The 20745-nt window shown below is 31.4% G+C and overlaps 2 protein-coding genes across 9 annotated transcripts in view; one reads left to right on the forward strand and one right to left on the reverse strand.

Moving 5' to 3' along the window:
- Nucleotides 1–20745, reverse strand: part of LOC142334444 (uncharacterized) — a 593558-nt gene that overhangs the window by 100271 nt on the left and 472542 nt on the right. The gene's annotated exons all lie outside the window — the stretch shown is intronic.
- LOC142334442 (CDK2-associated and cullin domain-containing protein 1-like) overlaps nt 3991–20745 on the forward strand; it is a 66691-nt gene continuing 49936 nt past the window's right edge. The window contains exons 1-3 of one of the 4 annotated variants that reach the window (XM_075382439.1): nt 3991–4228; nt 7610–7677; nt 18340–18611. In XM_075382439.1, the coding sequence (XP_075238554.1) occupies nt 4224–4228; nt 7610–7677; nt 18340–18611 (345 nt within the window). In that variant the 5' untranslated portion in view covers nt 3991–4223. Of the gene's footprint in view, nt 4229–5334; nt 5468–7609; nt 7678–8827; nt 8866–18339; nt 18612–20745 lie in introns of those variants that run through there. The other 3 variants (XM_075382437.1, XM_075382438.1, XM_075382440.1) reach the window with 3 other exon arrangements.

Here is a 20745-nt window from a genome sequence, read left to right on the forward strand (position 1 = left end):
CTGGGTTCAGTCCACAATACAGTGAGGTGAATGTTGAAATGTTATCCATATCGAATGCAGGTTTACCATGAGTTAACTAATGCTGATTATTATGTTAAAAGGGGTCACTACTGTCAATGATTCAAGAACTTCATTAGAGGCAACATTGGCATTTTTAGAGCAAGTGTTTTTGCACAGATGAAGTGTGGTTTCACCTTGGTGGATATGTTAGTAATTAGAAATACTGAATCTGAGGGTACAGAAAACCCAAATATTTTCTTTGAATTTTCCCTACACCCATAAAAAAATAGGTGTATGGTGTGTGGTTTCAAGGTGACAAAAGTTTTTTTTTAAAAAAGCTGTCATTTTGAGAATGCTGTCATCTACCAAGAGATTATCTAACAGTTCATAATCTTACAGCAAAAGGATGAGCATGATTGCTGGTTGTAACAGACAGCACCACTTGCCATACCACTCTACTATGGAGCTGCTACAGTATGTTTTCAGTGCAAGAATAATTTCTAAAGGTTGTGGACACCAAGATCTCCTTGGTCTGATTAGTTCAAACTTGAGCTTTCTGAAGAGTTACTTAAAAAAAATTGTTTATAGGAGCAATCCACATACCCTGCAGGAATTGAAGACAAACATTACCAATGCCATCCAGGGAATAGACTGGGTACAACTAATAAGAATAATCAGGAGCATGATCAAATGTACTGAGAAGTGCATAAAAGTGGATGGACTTAATTTTCAAAACCTTCTGTAAATTATCATGTAAATGTTTGCCAATAAACTGCTATTTATAGACTAAACAAAGTAACAGAGCCTCTTTGAAGTTGAACACTCTGTAGTTCAGGTTAAAATCAAACCAGTTGAAAAACTTGAGTCCAGCTATTAATATGACACCCAAAAACTGTTGTGATTCATATATTTCAACAAGCTTTGTTTCTAACAACTATTTTGCTGTACAACATCTGTGCGCTAAGCCTAAAAAGACAGATTCTCAAAGTAAAGTTCAGTCTTCTTTTTGGAGATAAGGTCAAGACATTTAGCTCATAGTCCACATTTCACTAACATGCAGTTTAGATCAGTTACCAATAAAACATTCTTAGATGGAAATTGTATATCAAGTGGTCATTATATACATCCACTTCCTTATGCTTTTGCCTAACAGGGACAGTTACACTGCCCACCATTAGTTTAATTAATCTGTACAAAAAATATATATTCATTCATTCATATCTAATGAGTGAGAAGTTCTTACAGATTTTCTTAAAATTCAGGTTTCATGTTAATAGCTCAAGCTGTTCTAAAGTTATACACCAAAAAAATTTTGTGAGCCCAGTTGAAATAAGAACCATAAAATGCAGTGCAGTAACTTACAAAATTTAAAAGTAATAAAAATTTTTAAATATTAACTTTGTAATACAAAATGAGCCACACATTATTATTATAAAACGTTTTTAAATAACTGATTTAATTCATAACCATTCTGATTACACTGTGCTTCTATATGCTTCAAACAGGTAGCAAATTTAAGCAAAGGCTACAATGAACACTTAAAAGCCCTCCACAGTAAAATGTACAATGGACCTAATAATTACAAAACAGAAATCTATCAGTGCTGACAAGCTTAACATTCTACACATAAACAAAAAAATGTATCTTTATACTTCAAACACTCTTCATTAATACAGATATAAAGATATACTAATCATTTACTATATTGTTATGTCTGTAGTCTGTAAATTGTGTATGTTCATACAGACACATTTTACATCTACACACTTTTCAAACACTAAATCTAAATACATAGCCAAATGTAAAAATATGATGTAGACATCACATGACTTTCTCTACGCATTAAATTACAGGAACATTTTTTTAAAATGAAAAGTACATAAAATTTTATTTTGTAATAACTACTGATATTTTTTATTATTATTTATCATAAAACTTGTTTTACAATCAGAGGTTAGTAATTATTAATAAATCAATAAATTTGAATTAAAAAAAAAAAATGAAGTCTGATTTGAACCGATGGTCTTCCTCATATAAGATCCAAATATTTCATTAGGTTATAACTCTAGAACTAATGAAAATAAGTATCACTTATGAGATATAATTGAAAAGCTCACAATGAGGGCTTATAACTTAATTTAAGAAAAAATCCAGAGTTTTTGGATTTTGGGCTTTTTTGGACACTTTTGGTTAAATCGATCAAAAAGGGAAGTACAAAAGTAGATGTTAGAGCAGTCTTAAATCCAAAATTTCAACATCCTACGGCTAATCGTTTTTGATTTATGCGAGATACATATGTACGCACAGACATCACGCCGAAACTAGTCAAAATGGATTCAAGGATGGTCAAAATGGATATTTCCGTTGAAATCTGAAAACCGAAATATTTTGAGATCACAATACTTCCTTTACTTCGTACAAGGAAGTAAAAAAACCGTTAGAAATTCTTATCCTAACGGATGATGCAAGTATAAGAATGAAGATCCTGGGTTCAAATCCCGGTCAGGCATGGCATTTTTCATACCCGCTTCAAAACATTCATCTCATCCCCTGCGGAATGAATTGCTTGACTGCGAAGCCGGAAGTAAAAAAAAAAAAAAATCACTCACTGGAAACAGTTGCAGACGACTGAAAACATTTTCAATTGGTTAAAAATTGTTTTATTATAAAATTTAATAATACTTTTTTAATTAGAGTTGCATCGACAATTAAAGTCATTAGCGACTTATCAGAGTAATGTAACTGCACCGGTAAATGTGTAGTCTTGAACAAACTCAGGCTGACCACTAGATCGTGGATATCGGTGTTCTTTGGTGGTTGTGTTTCAATTAACCACACATCTCAAGAACGGTCGACCTGAGACCGTACAAGACTACATTTCATATACATATAATTCTCATTCCTCTGAAGTAATACCTTACGGTGGTTCCGGAGGCTAAAACAGAAAAAGAAAAAAATTTCAAATCCGAACAAAAGCAACTACCTTTCTTACTATTTGAACCTGTAAAACTTCAACTGCAAGATCAGCTGATTTACGTCGAGTTTACCACTAGACCAACCCGGTGTTTATAAAATTTGGTTCGTTCTTCGATTACAAAAGTTTATGTTTTAAGATTATTCGCCGACAGTCATATAATAAATTATATTGCCTACTATTAAACAGGATTTAATTTAAATATGGCGAAAGTTTAACCCTGATCAGCGAGGTAAAATGAGTTTCTGTAAATCTGAGTTGCTTTCTGAATAAATTTTATACTTTGTGCTTTTTTTGTGTCACCTTCTTCGTTAGAATATTTCTATAAATTTAAATATAACTGTCATATTTTACCCTATTCGGTTCGTATTAAATAAATCATTTTTTACAATTTTCAACACCTACCATTACGGATAACAAAACATCAGAGAAAAATCTATTATTGTTATAAAATAATTGTATAACAATGTTAGGGGAAAAATCATTAAAAATTATTTTTATAAATACCATCTAAAGGAAACTTTGGGATTTCAAAATCAGTGTTACGAGCACTTAAAAAAGCGGACAGCGACTACGAAAGTAGGACAAGAAATAGCAAGTAATTATTAGGCCGCAAAGTTATCAGTGGCGATAATTCAGGTTTGTGGAATGCTGTCAGTCCTAATTAGAGTATCCCGCGGATTGTTTGTAAGATTTCTACTTAAAAATAGTTTCACAACAGTTTGTTGGTGCTGTATTTTGTTTCTTGCAATTAACATTATTCTACGTATTATAAGTAAACAATATGATAGCGTCATTCCATAAATAAAAAAAAAACATAAATTTTCATGTGTTGCATACGATAAAATCACACCAACGCCTCTAAATAACAACGTCCAACAATTAATGTATTAAATACATTGCAGAAAGATCGCGTATGATACTCGCTTTGTTGTAAAGGGCGTGTCGATTTTCTTATCCACAAAAAGGAGTTTAATTATCTGAATTCTTAATACAATTCAATTAGTTACATAAAACTATATTATCAAGAATTACTAAATCTGCTTATAAGCGGCTAGTCTGTATTTGGCTCCGAATGCGGTTTTAACCAACGCGAGCGCTAGTTTACGAGGACTCCATTCAATTAGATTCTTAACGTCAATGCTGTCAGAATCGTACTTCGCGAATGATTTTGCTTGGGTGGATGCTGTTTCTATATTGGAGTTAATTTTCTAGAAAATTTGCTTGACTATCTGCAATTTCACCTTAAATGTGGTATAAATTGTTTATTTCTTATTATTTGGGTAGTTAATATTCCATTAGTGTTGGGAGGTTGCATTGTAATATATTTGAGGTTATGTGTGAGTGAAAATTTACATTTATGGGGTGTTTCCATTAAAAGTAGAATAGGTAAATTGTTATTTAAACTTAATGTGTTCTCTTTTATTATATGAATACGAAACCAGTACATCAAGCATATACTGTATTTTTGCTACTTATATTAAACTGATAACAGAATGTTAACTTTCATTATTAAAATGATCTATATGAACAAAATTATACTGTACTCGTACATATCCGTTGAAACTAATAAAAATTAGTGTTATCATACAAATTAAATTTTATTGTTGATAGAATTTATATTTGCTTACTCAGTTACTTCTTATTTCATTCATGTTAACAATAAAGAAAATTAATTCTGATATTACTTTGCTGGATTTTTTCTATTTAGATTTTATCCCAGAATAAACTTTAATTTTTGGGATGTTTGTGTCCACATACATCACTAACATGATTGTATGCAATGTGTCCTGACATAATTTTAGGTGAGAGGAAGTTATGTATTCAGTATACAATACTATATTTTTATGGAAAAATTACATTGTGGGGATGGGAAGTATATAATTTTGTTCTTCAGTGTAACATGACATTGGTTGAAAATTGTAGAAAAATAATAGAGGGTCACATTAATTTACGTTCCAATATTTGTTCATTGATGAAGAAATTGTACAATATTCTTAAAAAAATCTAGAAAGCACATTTCCATGTATTTAAAAAAACTGATGATATAAGTAGGCTTTTCAAAAATAAAGTCACGTTTAATGTTTTTATATCTGATTAGAAATAAAATATTTCTTACAGTTAATTTAGCACAGTGAATTGTGTGATGATTATTTGCACATATACATATTTAAATAAATGGTGCAAAAAAAATGATCGAATAAATTTGTTTATGTTATGTTATTACTAGGTACTATGTAAATATTGAAGTCGAGAGTTCTAAGGTTTAAATCTTAGTAAAGGCAGTTACTTTTATACGGATTTGAATACTAAATCATGGATACTGGTGTTTTTTGGTGATTGGGTTTCAATTAACCACACATCTCAGGAATGGTGATCTGAGACAGTAAAAATGAATGAGAATGGTCTACACTTCATTCACATTCTTATACATATCATCCTCTGAAGTAATACTTTACGGTGGTCCCGGAGGCTAAATAGAAAAAGAGAGAGGTACTGTGTATAAAGAGTACGCTTTGCTTAAATTTCTCTATTCAGATCAAATTGCAAAATAATAGTAAAAATGCAGAATTTAATAAAATATTTCTTAGCTATAAATACCATTTTAAACTAAATTTCATTTTAATATTAAGGCAAATTTAAATGGGGATATACATCACAGGTATTTTTGTTCTAAGTAATTAATAGTAATCGTGTAATAAAAGCCATACTAATTTTTATTTCATCATGTAATTTCTTGTTATTTTTAAAATTGGTAAGAATGCCAATCTTGACGGCACAGCCTTAAAAAAGCTTTATAGGTTCCTCAACCAGGCTATACTTTTTCATATGCTACAAAATTTCTATATAATCTAACAATGCATTTCCTTTTATCTTACGTGGTTAATTAATTATAAATAAAAACTGGGGTATTTCATGCCAGATTATAATTTTATTTCTTTTTAGTCATAAATATGTTTCATTATGACATTTACTTTAAATTTTAAGAGTTTTGAAGGTAGCTTAGTAGATACCTTTTTAGTTTCTTTATTGTTCTAAAATATAGTTAATAATAAATGATAGACAGAACAACATTAACAGAAGTGTTGGCTGCCATACTGGGAGCTTTTTCATCCTCAAAATGTGTTTAACAGAAAATTTGGGATAATCTCAAGAACCATTGAACCAGTATGAAAAAATTATATACTTTAATGTTTATTATTTTGCTTAAAGGCATTATAGTTGATTGTAATTCAGTTTTAAAAATTGATAGTATTTGTAGTATTGGTTACTCTTTTGTGTGTTTCTGAAATAAAAAATAACTGAGAGTTTGAGAACAAATGTAGTATCAGAGAGATGAGGTCAATGAGAGACAATATCTTTTCCCTGAGGTAGATAATTTAAAAATGAATTTGGTTCAGTACATATGTTATTTGTGGCCGTCCTAAGTATGTAATGGCTCACATAAAGAAAACATTTTAAGTCTAGTGGAAGGGATCACATCAGGAGCAATATAATGGAACTATTTTATGACAGCCGAACAAATGCAGTGTCAAAATTCAAAAGCAAGAACACTTCAAAGGATTTGAAGGTTCTGAAAGACAGTAATATGAATGGGTATGGGAAAATAATGAAGAATAGGGAGCTGCCACTAAAGGATATGGTTATTAAATAGTTGAGATGCAAATTGCAAGGTCTAAGATATTTGGAGAATGACTGATCAATATCTGATAAAGAATATCTTTCTAGTCCAATTAAGAGGATGATCAAGAAGTAGGCTGTGATAGACGTTAATGTAGTAGGAGTATATTTCTGTTTAATAACTAGATAATAATTTTTGCATAATTCATATGGATTCACAGACATAATTGCCTAATGATGATTAAATTAAAAAGTCTGGTGGTCTTGTAAAATGAAAATACAATCGATAAGGAAAACATTTTTCTTTGTTCTGCTTACATACAAATATTTGCAAGTTTATAGTGTAGTAGCTTGTTTTTTATAGACCATTTGAAGAAAAGTATGGTATTGCTCTTTTGGTCGCATGGTGGAAGTGGGGGTATGAAAATGAGTTTTCGTTTACATTTTACGGTATGAGGAGTATATATATCCAAAACTGCTTAATTAATTTCATTAAAATTAAATCTCCAAATTTACTGGATCAATTTTATTGAAATTCAGATGTGCTGTAGTTGTGCATGTGAAAATTTTATGAAGATTAGTTGAGTCATTCTTCAGTTATGCTAAATTTAAGATCAAAAAAATTTGAGCAGGGCAAGTTAGAAATGTGGCTCGTTATGAGCTTCAAGTTGGAATGTTGACTTTTCTATATCTGTGGTGTCTATTGTTGGATTGTTGAACAAAATTAAAAAAAATATTGAAACTAATGAAAAGTCTGTCTTCTTACGCAGAACTGCTGAAGATAAAATTTTTTATTTATTTTAGAAAAAATAATAAAGTCAGTTGATAAGCAAATGCTACACAATAAACTTGTATTATAAATATAGGTACTTTCTAAATAAACGAGCCCTCTGTTCCAATTTGATTTGAAATGGGGAGTTTTTGTTATTTCTTTTGTTTTATTTATAACATTTTGTTTTTTTTTTTAATTTTAGAGTGTGAATCTACATTTTTCTTATTAATTTATTTTTGCAGGATGGCTGCATTGAGTGAACGAGATGAACTAGATGTTAGCCAAATGTCAGCAGCTTTTCCAGCCATCAGTAAGTTGTATGAAATTGTACTTTATTTTTTAAACATTTAAGTATCGTATATTAAAAACAGTCTTTTCGTATCATTCAAACAATAATTCACTTGGGAAAAATATTTTAATGTACTTTAGCTGTAATTATTCTTATATAATTCCAAATATTATGAAAACTTAATTTTTTTTAACGCACAAGCTTCTATGTAAGCTTCTGTTGTGGATTAATTCATCAATCCAGTGGCGTAGCGGGGGAGGGGGGTTCTGCTCTGGGCGGCACTTTTTGGGGATGGCAAAACGTCACAATAAATAATAATATCTTCTAATCAGAACTAAACATTTGAATCATTTCTTTTTATATTTTTGTCACTCCTCTAATTTGGACAGATTAAAATGAGCACAGAACTTTTAATTATTTATTCTGTGCTAGAGCTGGGGAATTCCCTTTCTATAAGTGAGTGTAGTCATATCGCTCACTCTAGCAACTGACAACACAATCTGTACTAACCAGTTGCCTTGCAGTAATTCCATGTGATTTATGTAGTACTTGGATTGCTCATGACAAATATTCAGAAATTATTAATTCTTTCATATAAAGAATAAAGTTCAATATTGTCTAATAACACCTGCAGCATCAGTAATCCAATTCACATTGACTTAACCTCAATTCATGATTTTCTTTAAGTGCGTGTTGTGTTTTGAAATTGTTAAATTATTGAACTTTGTCGAAAAATTGTATGTAAACTATAAATCAATGGGTCTACCTGTTCAACTCTTGGTATTCACGCTATCATGTAAGTATTACAATTCTTATTTTTGTTTTCCTGCTAGTTAGAAGTATTTACTTTAATTATATGGTCAATTTTATAAGTAATAATGAAAATCTTTGTACCTATACTAATTAGATTAGGGTATAGTGGTAATTCAGTACGTAATATGTCTGACTGGTGAATATTATAATCTGACTTTTATTCACAATTGTTTTTTTATGTCAGGTTATGTAATTACATAATTTTAACCCAAGTATTCGTTAATAGTTATGTAATTTACATATCTGTTATTTTGGAAACCCTAGTTTGTAATGTAATACAATCATTGATGGACAATCAACATTAATTATTTGTTTGTTGCAGCTTCTGACTATCTGTCAGTACTTTGCCCAAGATTTGCTTAATTAAAGTAAAGAAATCAAAAGAGGTAAATTTTAGTAAGTACTATATTTTTCAAAATTATTACTTATTTTGAAATTTTTTATGATAGGAAATCTCTGTTATTTAGCAAATTATAAGTATAAGTGTCAATATTATATTTTTTTGTTTTAGCAACAAAAATGAAAAGAGCAAAAGAAAGCAGGGCTGCTTACCACAATAAAAGAAGAGCTAGGGAAGAAAGTATTAGAAGAAATGGGGGCTACACTTAAATGCATGAAAGGTCCTGTTCCTGAGATGTTAGATTTCACATTGGGCTTAAATTCATCAGAGGTTACTGCTGCTTCAAACCCAGAACAAGCTGAAAAAATACAAGATCTTGATGCTGTTGATCTGGTCCCTATTCGAATGTTGACGTAGTTTTTGAAGATCAAATACCAACAACATCCATTCAGTTAGAGTCTGCATCTGCATGTATAGACATTGATCTCGATAGCTTAGAGACAGACTGATATAGCATTGGTATCGTCTGCTGCCCAGTACTGAAACTTAGACATATCAGAAAATGGCCTGCATACAGATGAAAATATGCAATTGTTGCTCATTCAGCAAGGCCAGGAAGTTGTTCAGCATATCAATTACTAACTTTGCCGAAGCGTCAACAGTAACACATTCAGAATCATGCTCTTTAACTTCAAAAGGAGAACTACAAAGCGGCTTATCTGGGAATGGTTTTATTGCACTTTGACTAACTGAAAAAAGTATTACGTACTTGGGTAGCTTATTCTCCTTCCAAAGCATCATTATTTTGCTTTTGCTGTCATTTGTTTGAGAACATAAACACACCGAACGGATCAAAGTTTTGTTCGTCTGATGGATTTAATACTTGGTGGAAACTGAATCCTAAGGTTTCAAGTCTCTAATAAACTGCACTACACAACCAAAACTATTGGAAATGAAAGGGGTTAGAGACCAGACTTAAAAAAGGACAGACTGTTGACAAGAAAGAGCAAAACCTTGTAGCAAAGGAAACAAAAAAAAAAAATGGTAAGAAATTCTTATCAGAATGTTTGATATAAGATTCCTAGCGAAACAAAATTTGGCCTTAATGTGATAACAGAGAAAATGTACCAACAGTAATACAGCCAAATTTTTATAATTGGTGCATTTAATTGCAAAGTATGATCCTGTATTTCGTAAACATCTTGTAAAATCTAAAATGGGTAGTAAAATTTCAATCACTTAAATGTCACCAGAAAATCAAAACAAATTTACTGCAATTTTGGAAGATAAAGTTCGTCAACATATCATCAGACAAGTAAAAAAGGCTAAATATTATTTGATTATATTGTACAGCACTCCAGATGTTTCTCACAAAGACCAAACAAGCAAGGTATTAAGATATATAGTGATGGAAAATCAGGAATTACAAGTAGTGAAATCTTTTATAGACTTCATTGAAACAAAAAATAAAACTGCTGAAGGAATTTCAAATATGATTTTAAGCAAGCTTGAAGTTGATGGTCTCAATGTCATGAAGAAGCATATGATAATGCTACTGTTATGGCTGGAAGGCAATCAGGAGTTCAGCAAATAATAAAAGAAATAAATCCCAGTTGAATTCATACCTTGCTCAAACTATTCATTAAACCTGGTTTCTTTACATGCTGCCTCAGTTGAGGCGAGTTTAGTAACTTTTTTCAGTACATCAGAATATTGTTATTCCTTATTTCTGTGTGCAAACATCGTTGGGGAGTTCTGATAGCAGCTACAGGTAAAAGTTTAAAAGGGGTTCAGGATATGCGGTGGAGCGCAAGAGGTGATGCCACAAATATGACACGACATCATTACAAAGATATTTTGGTCACTGGAAAAGCTGACAGAGATAGATGAAAGCTTCAACACAAGAGAATAGACACAGGAACTTTGCTAGTTATGATGAAGTCATTTTCCTTTCTTTGTTTCTTGGGCCTCTGGCAACCTTTTTCCTCACTCCCCTCATAGCCATTCCCAACAATCACCTTGAAGTGCCATACCTCCTCTGCTGAAGGGCTACCCTTCCTCCAGATGTGGTTTGCACACATCCTTCACTCTCCTTGCGTGTTTTCAGCATACCTCAAGGGTCCCCTATACCATCATCAGGGAGCCCCAACTCCCCATTCTTGCACGTGGATGGCCAGACCACCCTAGTCATAGGAAATACCTCCCTTGCCCTGCATGGCGCCATGTTTCATTCTATCATTGCTATTTTTTTTTTTTAAACAGGTAAGGTGTCTTCACACCCCCTTCTTAGCCATTCAGAGTTCACCTCCATTTGGAACTACTTTTTGATTCTGCCTTTTGCTGCTGCGGTACATCCAGGTGTCTTTACCCCGGGCTGTAGTTAACCCCTCATGCGACTGCCTCTTCATCCAACGTATGGGCCTTTTCCTTAATATTGTATACTTGTTTCAATACCTAATAACATGATAAGTAATTGATGTAACCTAATACATGTAAATAAACATAAATATAGACATGAACATAAATAAAATACAGTGTTGAGCGATTTCTTAACATTTATATAGTTTGGTGACACTTCTTATGATACAGTGGATTAAATTAATTTCAATTCTACATTCTACCAGCGGGGAAACAATGCTGTTCTGTTCCCCTTACCTGCATTCCCGTTTATCCAGGTGCCTCCTCCCCAGATCACCTTTCCCATCGTTGTATATAGGACATAGGTCACAATGTAGTTATGTGCTTCCCTTCTCGTCTTGATTTGTAGCTATAATATGATTAGTCTTAACCTAACACAGTGATATAAACATAATACAGCTTTATTCTATTAATAAATTACACAATATCTTATGCTCAAAACTCATCACCCCACTATCATCCTGCTACTTCTTTTGCTTTTAAGTGCTAGTCACAAAGTTCTTTACTGCTTCGCATACACGCTGTCCTTTTAAGATGTCTGCTATATTTTCTTCCAGTGTAAGGTCTTGGGAGCCCATACCTTCTACACATGTCTTACCATCTGGAGCACACATAGATGGTATGCTCTGGGGAGTTTCTTGCTCGCGGTACAGGCATCTCGGGGTCCGTCTCCTTTTAAATCGATGGAAGTATGAACCAAAATCTCCAGGTCTGGAGAGAAGCTGGGTGAGGTAGCAGTTCACCTCTCTATGCTTCCTCCGGACCTACGACTCTAACTTCGGCATAAACCTCCTCATCCATGCCCCTTTGTTTGATCTGTTCCAGGATGCCTGCCATTGCTCCATCATTATCCTCTTGATTTCTGGCTTCATCATTCCTTTGTAAACTTTTATTAACTGCTCCGCCTGAAGATCTATTGGTGGCACCCCAGCAATCGCCTTGACTGCATCATCAGAAATAGTCTTGTAGGCCGGTGATTCTGATTGCCACTCATCTTTGCAAGAATGCCATCATCTTAAAATTCGTTTATCGAGTAAGCGCTTCCTTCCATGCTGGTATTATGTACAGCAAGGTGGAGGTCACCACCGATAGAATCAATCGTCGTTTGCTCACTCGAGGTCCACTTCTGGTGATCATCAAATTTTGGGCCTCTGGCAACCTTTGTAACATGAAGTGAACAATGCACAAAAGTATTTACGAAGGGACTTGATGTAAAACTATACACTCAGAAAGAAGGTGATTTGTAGATGATACTGAGAGAAACGAGAGGAATTGATAGACAGGGCTATAAGTTATGCAAAAAATGTGAAGGTAAAAGGTGTGAAGATCCTTCGCATATCCATGGAACCTCAGAGGCGCTAAACAAAAAGGCATATAAACAAGTTGGCGTAGAAATACCAACTTTTCCCATGAAAATGAGTTGAGAGGGAAGCTTTTTTTTGTTAGATAGAATAATTGTAGAAATTTGTAAGAGGTTTCAGCAGTTATGAAATTTGGCAGAAAAGTTTGTCTATCTAATGCCAGCTATACTACTAGATTCGGATGACACTGATTGTAATATAAACTACATATCTGCCGAAATTGACAAAGAGGACAAAAGCTCAAATGAGTTTGATTACGGGCTTTTACTGAGCTGCCACAGGCAACGAAAATAAATTAATTAATGTGGACCCACTTGGATTATTACAATTTATTGTGAAATCCAAGCTGGAAGATACTCTGCCCAATATTATAATGCTTTGAATATTCCTCACAATTGTCATAAGCAATGACAATTAATCAAAGTTAAGAAAAGTTTTTGTTACAGCTTCCTAGCTGTAAGAAAAACTTTTCAAAAGTGAAGTTGATCAGAAATTATTTAAGATCATCAAGTACTTTAAGGCTAACCAATGTGGCTATTGTCTATTGAGCAAGAAGTACGTGATGCTACAGATATTGATAGTACAATAAAAGATTTTGCTTCTAGAAAAAGTGGCGAATAAAGTTTTAGTTAAAGACAAGTTATATTTTTAATTCTATTTATTTTTCAATAAAAATATATATCATGGTTCCGTTCCACGTCGAGCCGTTCGGTGCTGCGTTCTAGCGGGTTCTAGTGCTCAACAGAGAGTTAAGCTGGTACTAGCATTCTACGTCAGAATCCGATCCAAAGCGGTCATATGCACTTTCAGTCTGGATGGACATGTTCAGATGAACATTTAGTTTATTAGTGTAAGTTATATGTTATTTAATTTAATCATATATGTAAAGATATTTATCATGTTCAATTATAAATTTTATTAACTGTCTAGACAACAATTTATTAAACTGTTATTCAACAAGTAACAAGGCATTGTTTTCATTCATCACCTATAAATATGCAGTCCAACCTCGCTCTAAAACCTACCATAAGTTTCATGGTCCTATCGGGCAGGATCTAACAGTATCATTCTAGTTCTAATAGGAAGTTGGTTTGCGTTTCATATTCTATTCGTTATTTGTTACGTGTTCTTTATTTTATGTAATAATAACTTAATTTTGTCTATGTATATCATAAATGTTGTGTATATATCAATAAGTGGCATACATGTAAAAACTTTTGTAGCAAATGTGTTTATTACATTATAAAACAAACATACATGACTTCTTTATTTGTACCCTGTACAATATACAATAACAAATTTATTCTTATCAAAAATTTATTTAGAATTTCTGTAAATTTTTGAAGCCTTGTGGATTTAAATGCCTAAATAAGGGGTTAAGGAATTTGGTCTACGCCCCAGTGGCTGAAACCCACGCTACGCCACTGCAGTTAAAAATGAAAAAATCAGTTAAAAATGAAAAAATTAATTGGAAGAGCATATTTTGCCTTGTATATTTAAAATAAGTAAACAAAATATAGTACAAGGATCCTTCAATAATTAAAATGAATGATTCTAGAAAAGTTATTTTTCAATGACATTGAAACTAACACCACTTTTCAACCAAAGTTCCTTATAATGTTTTCCAGAGATGTGCATACAAAAAATCAATTGTCCAGAAAAAATTATTCAAATCAATTTGGGCAAAATTTCTTATTATGATTAATAAAATTATGAATGATACTAGAAAAGTTATCTTTTCAATGACAATGAAACTAACACCACTTTTCAACCAAAGTTCCTTGTAATTTTTTTTCAGAGCTGTGCATACAAAAATCAATTGTATCTAGAAAAAATTATTCAAATCAATTTGTGCAAAATTTCTTCTTCTTCTTATTATTATTATATACATTATCAGTTAAATGAAAAGGATTAGTTAACTTTTTTTTCAGAAAATCCATGTTTGCAGTCTGCGCTATATGCATGAAAAGTTCCATAATGTTATATAGAAACAATAGGTTAGAAAAACAAAGGTTAATGTATCGCTAAAAGTCTTGAACAATCCTAGTTTGGTTTACTCTTGAATTGTAAATTTCAATTCTGAATACTCTTCCATATTGTATCTATATCATTATTTTTATTTGCCATAAATTTTGAATACTTTTTGGGAAGCTGTATATTATATTTTGGTTTCCAAAATCAGAATTGTTTTCTGGATTTATAATAATTTCATTATCAAATGCTTGCCAATCTTTTAATTCTTGTTCTGGAAATCTGCTCTCTAAGTGCAAATATACACATTCATAAATCAAATTATAGCTGTGTCAATATAATTTTAATGTTTTGATAATATTTCTCTTGCACTGTCACCCCAAAAGATTTTGTGTCACAAATATTGAGTTTTTAGTTAATTTTAATTTTTACATACCGATGAGCATCAATAATTTTTAAATCGCTAATTTGTAGATATTTGCACAAAGATGTAAGCTCGTCTTATACATCTTTCAGAACAAGTACTACCAGATATTCTGAATCAGTCAGAATTTTTTCACAATATTTACAAATGGGATCATTCCATTCTGCTATCTGAGTTTTACAATACTCAGTTAATGTATGGTAATTTTTTACTAAAGCACCAACAGTGAAAAATACCTTTAACATCTAACTTTATTTAATGGTTTACATGATATATCATGCTCTGACACTTGCGCTAGAGCTAATTCTTTAAATTTCTCTTTTTGATACTAGATCGGTGAAAACATTGTGTATATAGATCTAATAAAATTTTTTATATCCTGCATTAAAGATATATTTTTCCATGCATTATCTAATCTTTTAATTTTCCCTATGTGTTAAGATGGTGTTATTCAGTTAAATGTGATATTTTTCTCTTTAGAAAATGCTGCTCCCTCATTTTTCTTTCCAAGCATAACACTGGCTCCATCATTTTTAAAAATTAAAATTTTTTGAATACCCAAATTATTTTTATTATAAAACTGTTTAATTTTTTCTGCAATTGACATATCAAAAATTTTCAGTTACACTACTATACCTCAAAATACAGTTTCATCTACAATTTCATTATCAACACAGTATTTAAAATACAAAACTAGCATATTTTGTACAGAAATATCAGTGCACTCATCTAAAATAAGAATATGAAAACTAGATGTTCTCACTTCATTAAATACTTTTTATAAGTGTAGAGCTTATGCATTGAACAAATTCAAACGCATAATTTTTGTTTCTCCACTATTGAGGGTAGTTAATAAATTTTTCTATGTGTTGATGTATGTCAAGAACAGAATTAATTGACGCATTGATTTTTATTGCCAATATCATATTTTCAACTGTAATCTTTACCAAATCATAATCTGATTTTGTACATTCTTTTTTTTTTACTTTTTAAATTGATGTTCTTCAGAAGTTTCCATTAGAATTTTTAAAATGTTTTTTAAATCTCTTCTTTCACAAAGAAACGTCAGAAAAATTTGAATTTTATTTAGAAACTGTACATTACTAATTTGTCAGAAAAGTACTTATTTTATGGTAATAAAAACAAAGTTCATTTTTGGTGATGTGAAAAATTTGTAAAACCAAAATTTACTGTTAAAAGTTTCTTTAAAACAAATGTAAAAAAGTAGAAATTACACAAAAATTTTAAAATAAAAATTACTTAATAATTTTTTTGTTAACAACAGAAATGCAATAATGTGCAATATTTGTAAAAATATTATTTCAAAGTTTACACTAAAATAACAGCTGATCAACATTGCCTAATACTGTATTAGTGTTTAAATCATTCTGTAAGGTAAATTAAGTATATCAGGTACTGTGAACTGTGCTGTCGTTAGTTAGGTTTTCTGTGAATTTATTTTGAACATGATTGGTTAGCCATTGTGTAGTAATGATGTACTTATTTACAACAGAGGAATGCACTTATATGGTATTCATTTTGGGTATGTGTAATGGTAATGCTACAGCTGCTGTAATAGAGTATAAAATATGTTTTCCAAATTGCAGGATTCCTGATCCCAAAACAATTAGCATGACTTTTCGCAATACTTGGGAAACAGGTTCACTACTTAGTATTTGTACCAGCTACAAACGATCTGTGTTTTTAAAAAAATTTTAACAGTAAATTTTGTTTTTATCAACTTTTTCACATTACTAAAAAAATTTGGTTTTTGTTTACATTAAGTAAGTACTTTTCTGACAAATATAGTAATGTACTGCATTTCTAAATGAAATTCAAATTTTTGTAGCTTTTCATTTTATTCAACTTGTCAGTTTTGTTCAGAAAAATTCTCTACAAATTTTGTTTAAAAGTTTTATGTGTTTATTACCCATTTAACAAAGTTATTGTATGTCAAACATAAAAAAAAAAAAACAGCGTGTTTTACCTCAATTTATTGGTTTTTACCCCAAATATGTCAAAAACTACTGCAGCTATGGTTCTGGGACCTATTTTATTCATCACCAATTTTGAGTATTAATTGAACGTCCTAAAAACTTTAGTACATTCTCATTTCACCAGGGTAACTGAAATCCGAGTGAAATCTTCCACTTGCTGTAACTCACAAACGAAGAATTTTAGGACATATATTTATTTAAACTTTTTCCATTATTTTCACGAGTAGAAGAGGTTATGAAAGTCTCAAGAGAATGTTGTGATACACTCTGTTTGCGAGTCACCCATCTCATACAGGCAATGTCCACTGCCTGTAGGAGCTAGAGCCTTATCTGCAGGTATATTATTTTCTCATTTCACAGTGTGGGTAATTCTATTAATTACCCACAGAGGAACCTGGTATCCCTTTCTCTTATTTTAGTTTTTCCTACTATGAAGTTTACTGTTGGGTTTAGTTGCATGTTTTTTTCCATTGTATGTGTTAAAGAAGCAACCTTTTTGAATTACAGTATCCTTGGCGTGTGTATGATTTGATGGGCATTCTGCTTATAGATTATCCTATGGCTGTATAAAAAGCAACAAGGGTTAAAATTCTATTTAGTTAAATCTGACTCCTAATCCTTCCCAATACAAAAAACATTTGATCATTTTTTCGCTAATCCATTGCTTAAACTTCACATTACTTGTTTTTCTGCTAATACACCAAAATTTCTGTACAAAATGATGTGAAATTTATAAGCACATTATAATTCTTTGTTTAATTTTAAACTAAGGTTAAATTAAAAAAAAAAAAAACATAATTAAACTTTTTCAATACCTACAATCCAATTTCAGCAAAAAAAAAAAAAAAAAGAATGAAACAATAAATTTATTATCCTATAAATACAAATTAATAATATAATACAATAAATATATTAATGGCACAAGATAAGAGCATTCTAAATGATTTTTCACCTAGTAGTATTTTGTAAAAAGTCCTAATTTCACTAATTTAATTAGCCACTCCATGAGTGGCTTTTACTGAAAAGAAATCTGGATGAAATGTGAAGTTAAACCTGAAATATCTGCCTATTTTGAACACTTGGATCAGTCATACTATAAGGATGGGTAGAATAACTTGGAACATAATTGGATTAAGTAAGTAGAATTGAAAAGAACTTATGTTGAGAAATAAGAAAGATTTTCTTGAAAAATTATGTCTTCTTATTTACACTTATTTATCAGATAACCTAGATAAGAAACATTAGCTTGGTTAAAGAGATTTATATAGGAGATTCAATATTTTTTTCAAAATATTGAATCATAATTTTTTAATAAAAAATATTTGAGTATTAATATATATTTTTTTCTTTAACATGTAGATCCGAGACCAGCCATGGAATCTGATGAACACAATGAACGTTATAAAGAATTATATTGGAAAGCTATTTCAAAAGTAATTGCCGACATCCTTAATCCTAATAATAACACAAAGATATGTTTTGAAGAAGTGTATAGTTTAGTTTACAAGTGTGTCTGTGATGGATTTTCTGAAAGTTTACGTATGGATTTATTAGATAAATGTATTACTCATTTACATGAAGTGAATCAACAACTGGATTCTTGCGTTATCTTATATGAAGGACCAAGAAAGGTAATTCCAGCTCTTCTAAAAATTAAATTACATTTAATGTTACATTATTAGATTTAAATATTTCTTTACAATTGACTTAATTATTGACGTATTTACCTTCTGTTAGTCACAAAAAAGCCAAACAGTGTAATTAATTGTTAATTTGTCTTCCTGAAGCAATATTTAAAAAGTAGAATTAATTAGTATGATTAAAAAGTCACTGTGACTTTTATGATATACTGATGTGATATAATATTACATTTTAATTGTGTTAGTAAACTGTTTGAATTGGATAAAATTTTGTTTTTTTACTTTACCACTCTGCTGACATCTTTAGCAAAATGGTAGTTACTCATCTTTCACTCATAAAGTTCTACAGTGTGAGCGAAAAGTTCTTTACATGTTAATAGCATAGTACACTTAGATATGTAGATAATCATTGTTATGAATACAAAAAACAGTAATTTCAACATTTATGTCTTGTTAAGATTAATATTTATTGTGAATAACATTGTTACAAAGGTTCAACCTTCATTTATTGGTTTGGAGATGTTTCATTTAGCCATGTGCAGACACTATAACAGCAAAATGTGGTGGAGTGCTGTCTTGTTGAAGTATAATGATGTCAGCTATTCATTTTGCTGTTAATTCTAGAAGCAACCATGTGTTAATCATGTGAAGATACCTTTTTTGATTCACAGAACCATCAAAGAAATATAGTCTGAGCAGATGGTCTACCGTTATCCCGGCCCAGTGTGGCAGATTGCACTCGATTTCCTCATAAAAGTGCGGATTGTCTTTTGTCCAAAAAAACATGTTACAATTTCGTGAGCTATGGCAAATTGCATGCTCATCAGAGAACATAATATTTTTTTTATCATTTGCATGTGGAAAGTGTGCGAGCAGCATTTCACATGCATGCACACATTGTTCCAAGTCACAATCGCCCAACTCGTTCACTGAGGATGGCCGAAAACATGAAACATTCAAGTCTTTCCGCATGTGGTCTTGCATAGTCAATTGCAGGATGCCTAATTCTACAGACCGCTTAGGGGGTTGACTTCATCGGCGATCATTCAGTTGATTCCACCACAGCACCACAAGTTTCGGTGCGAGTCATTGGCCTTCTGCTACGTGGTGCATTGAGAACACTTCCTGTTGCAAAGGTTTTTCTTCTCCCATGCGAATAACGGTCATGACGGCAGGTTTCCAAACCGCGCAATGAAGTCCCTCAAAATGTCTGTCATTGTCTTCTTTGTGTTCTGACATTTTTGAACACACATAGAAGGCACCAAACCCTCCTCGACAGTGAAAGCACTTGAATCCGTCATGGTTTAACTCTAGACTGTCACATTCTTCCTACATTAATCAAAGTGGTATGTGCATGATTCAGCTTATGGTGGGAAATAAAGAGTCAATCTGCTCAACAATAGTAAAAAATATACCTTTTTTGTATTATTTTGTTCTCACAACAATGTTTATCTACATATCTAACTGTACTATGTTATTAACATGTAAAGAAACTTTCAGTCCACGCTATATATTTAAATCTTGGTCAGGCAAGGTGTTCTTCAAGACTAAAAAAAATTCCATTCCATATTCCTACTTTTTGAGCTTATTTGGTGCATCAAAACATTAGGTGTAATATTGGTTAATATGTACTGTATGAGCATTTACAGTGAGGCATCCTACTCTCTCCTCGATTTTGTTTGTGTGTGGCAGGTGTAATTTCCATCTATTTTTCTCATTTACTTTTTTATTATACTGTGTTATTCCAAATATTAAATTCTGATATTAGAATTAAATGCATATACTGGACCTGGGTGACCAATATCACACCACCATTTGAATATAAAATTCACAAATCAGTAACAGGTAGCATTAAAAGAGTCAAAACCTTACAAGATACTGGTGTCTTGTAATGCACCAGAGTAAACATGAATACTGGACTTATTCTTGTATAATAATAGGGACATATAATGCATGAAAATTACATTCATTAAAAAAAATATCATAGCCCAAGTATTATAATTTAAAAAAAAGTAATGGAATTTAAGTTAAATTATTCATATTTGAAATTAGATGTTTCTTGATATGAAGAAAATCATCTATAGCAATAGCTTCTTTATTTCATATAAATAAAGAAGTGCTTAGC

This window comes from Lycorma delicatula, chromosome 1 (genome assembly GCF_047948215.1).
Source record: "Lycorma delicatula isolate Av1 chromosome 1, ASM4794821v1, whole genome shotgun sequence".
Lineage (NCBI taxonomy): Eukaryota > Metazoa > Arthropoda > Insecta > Hemiptera > Fulgoridae > Lycorma > Lycorma delicatula.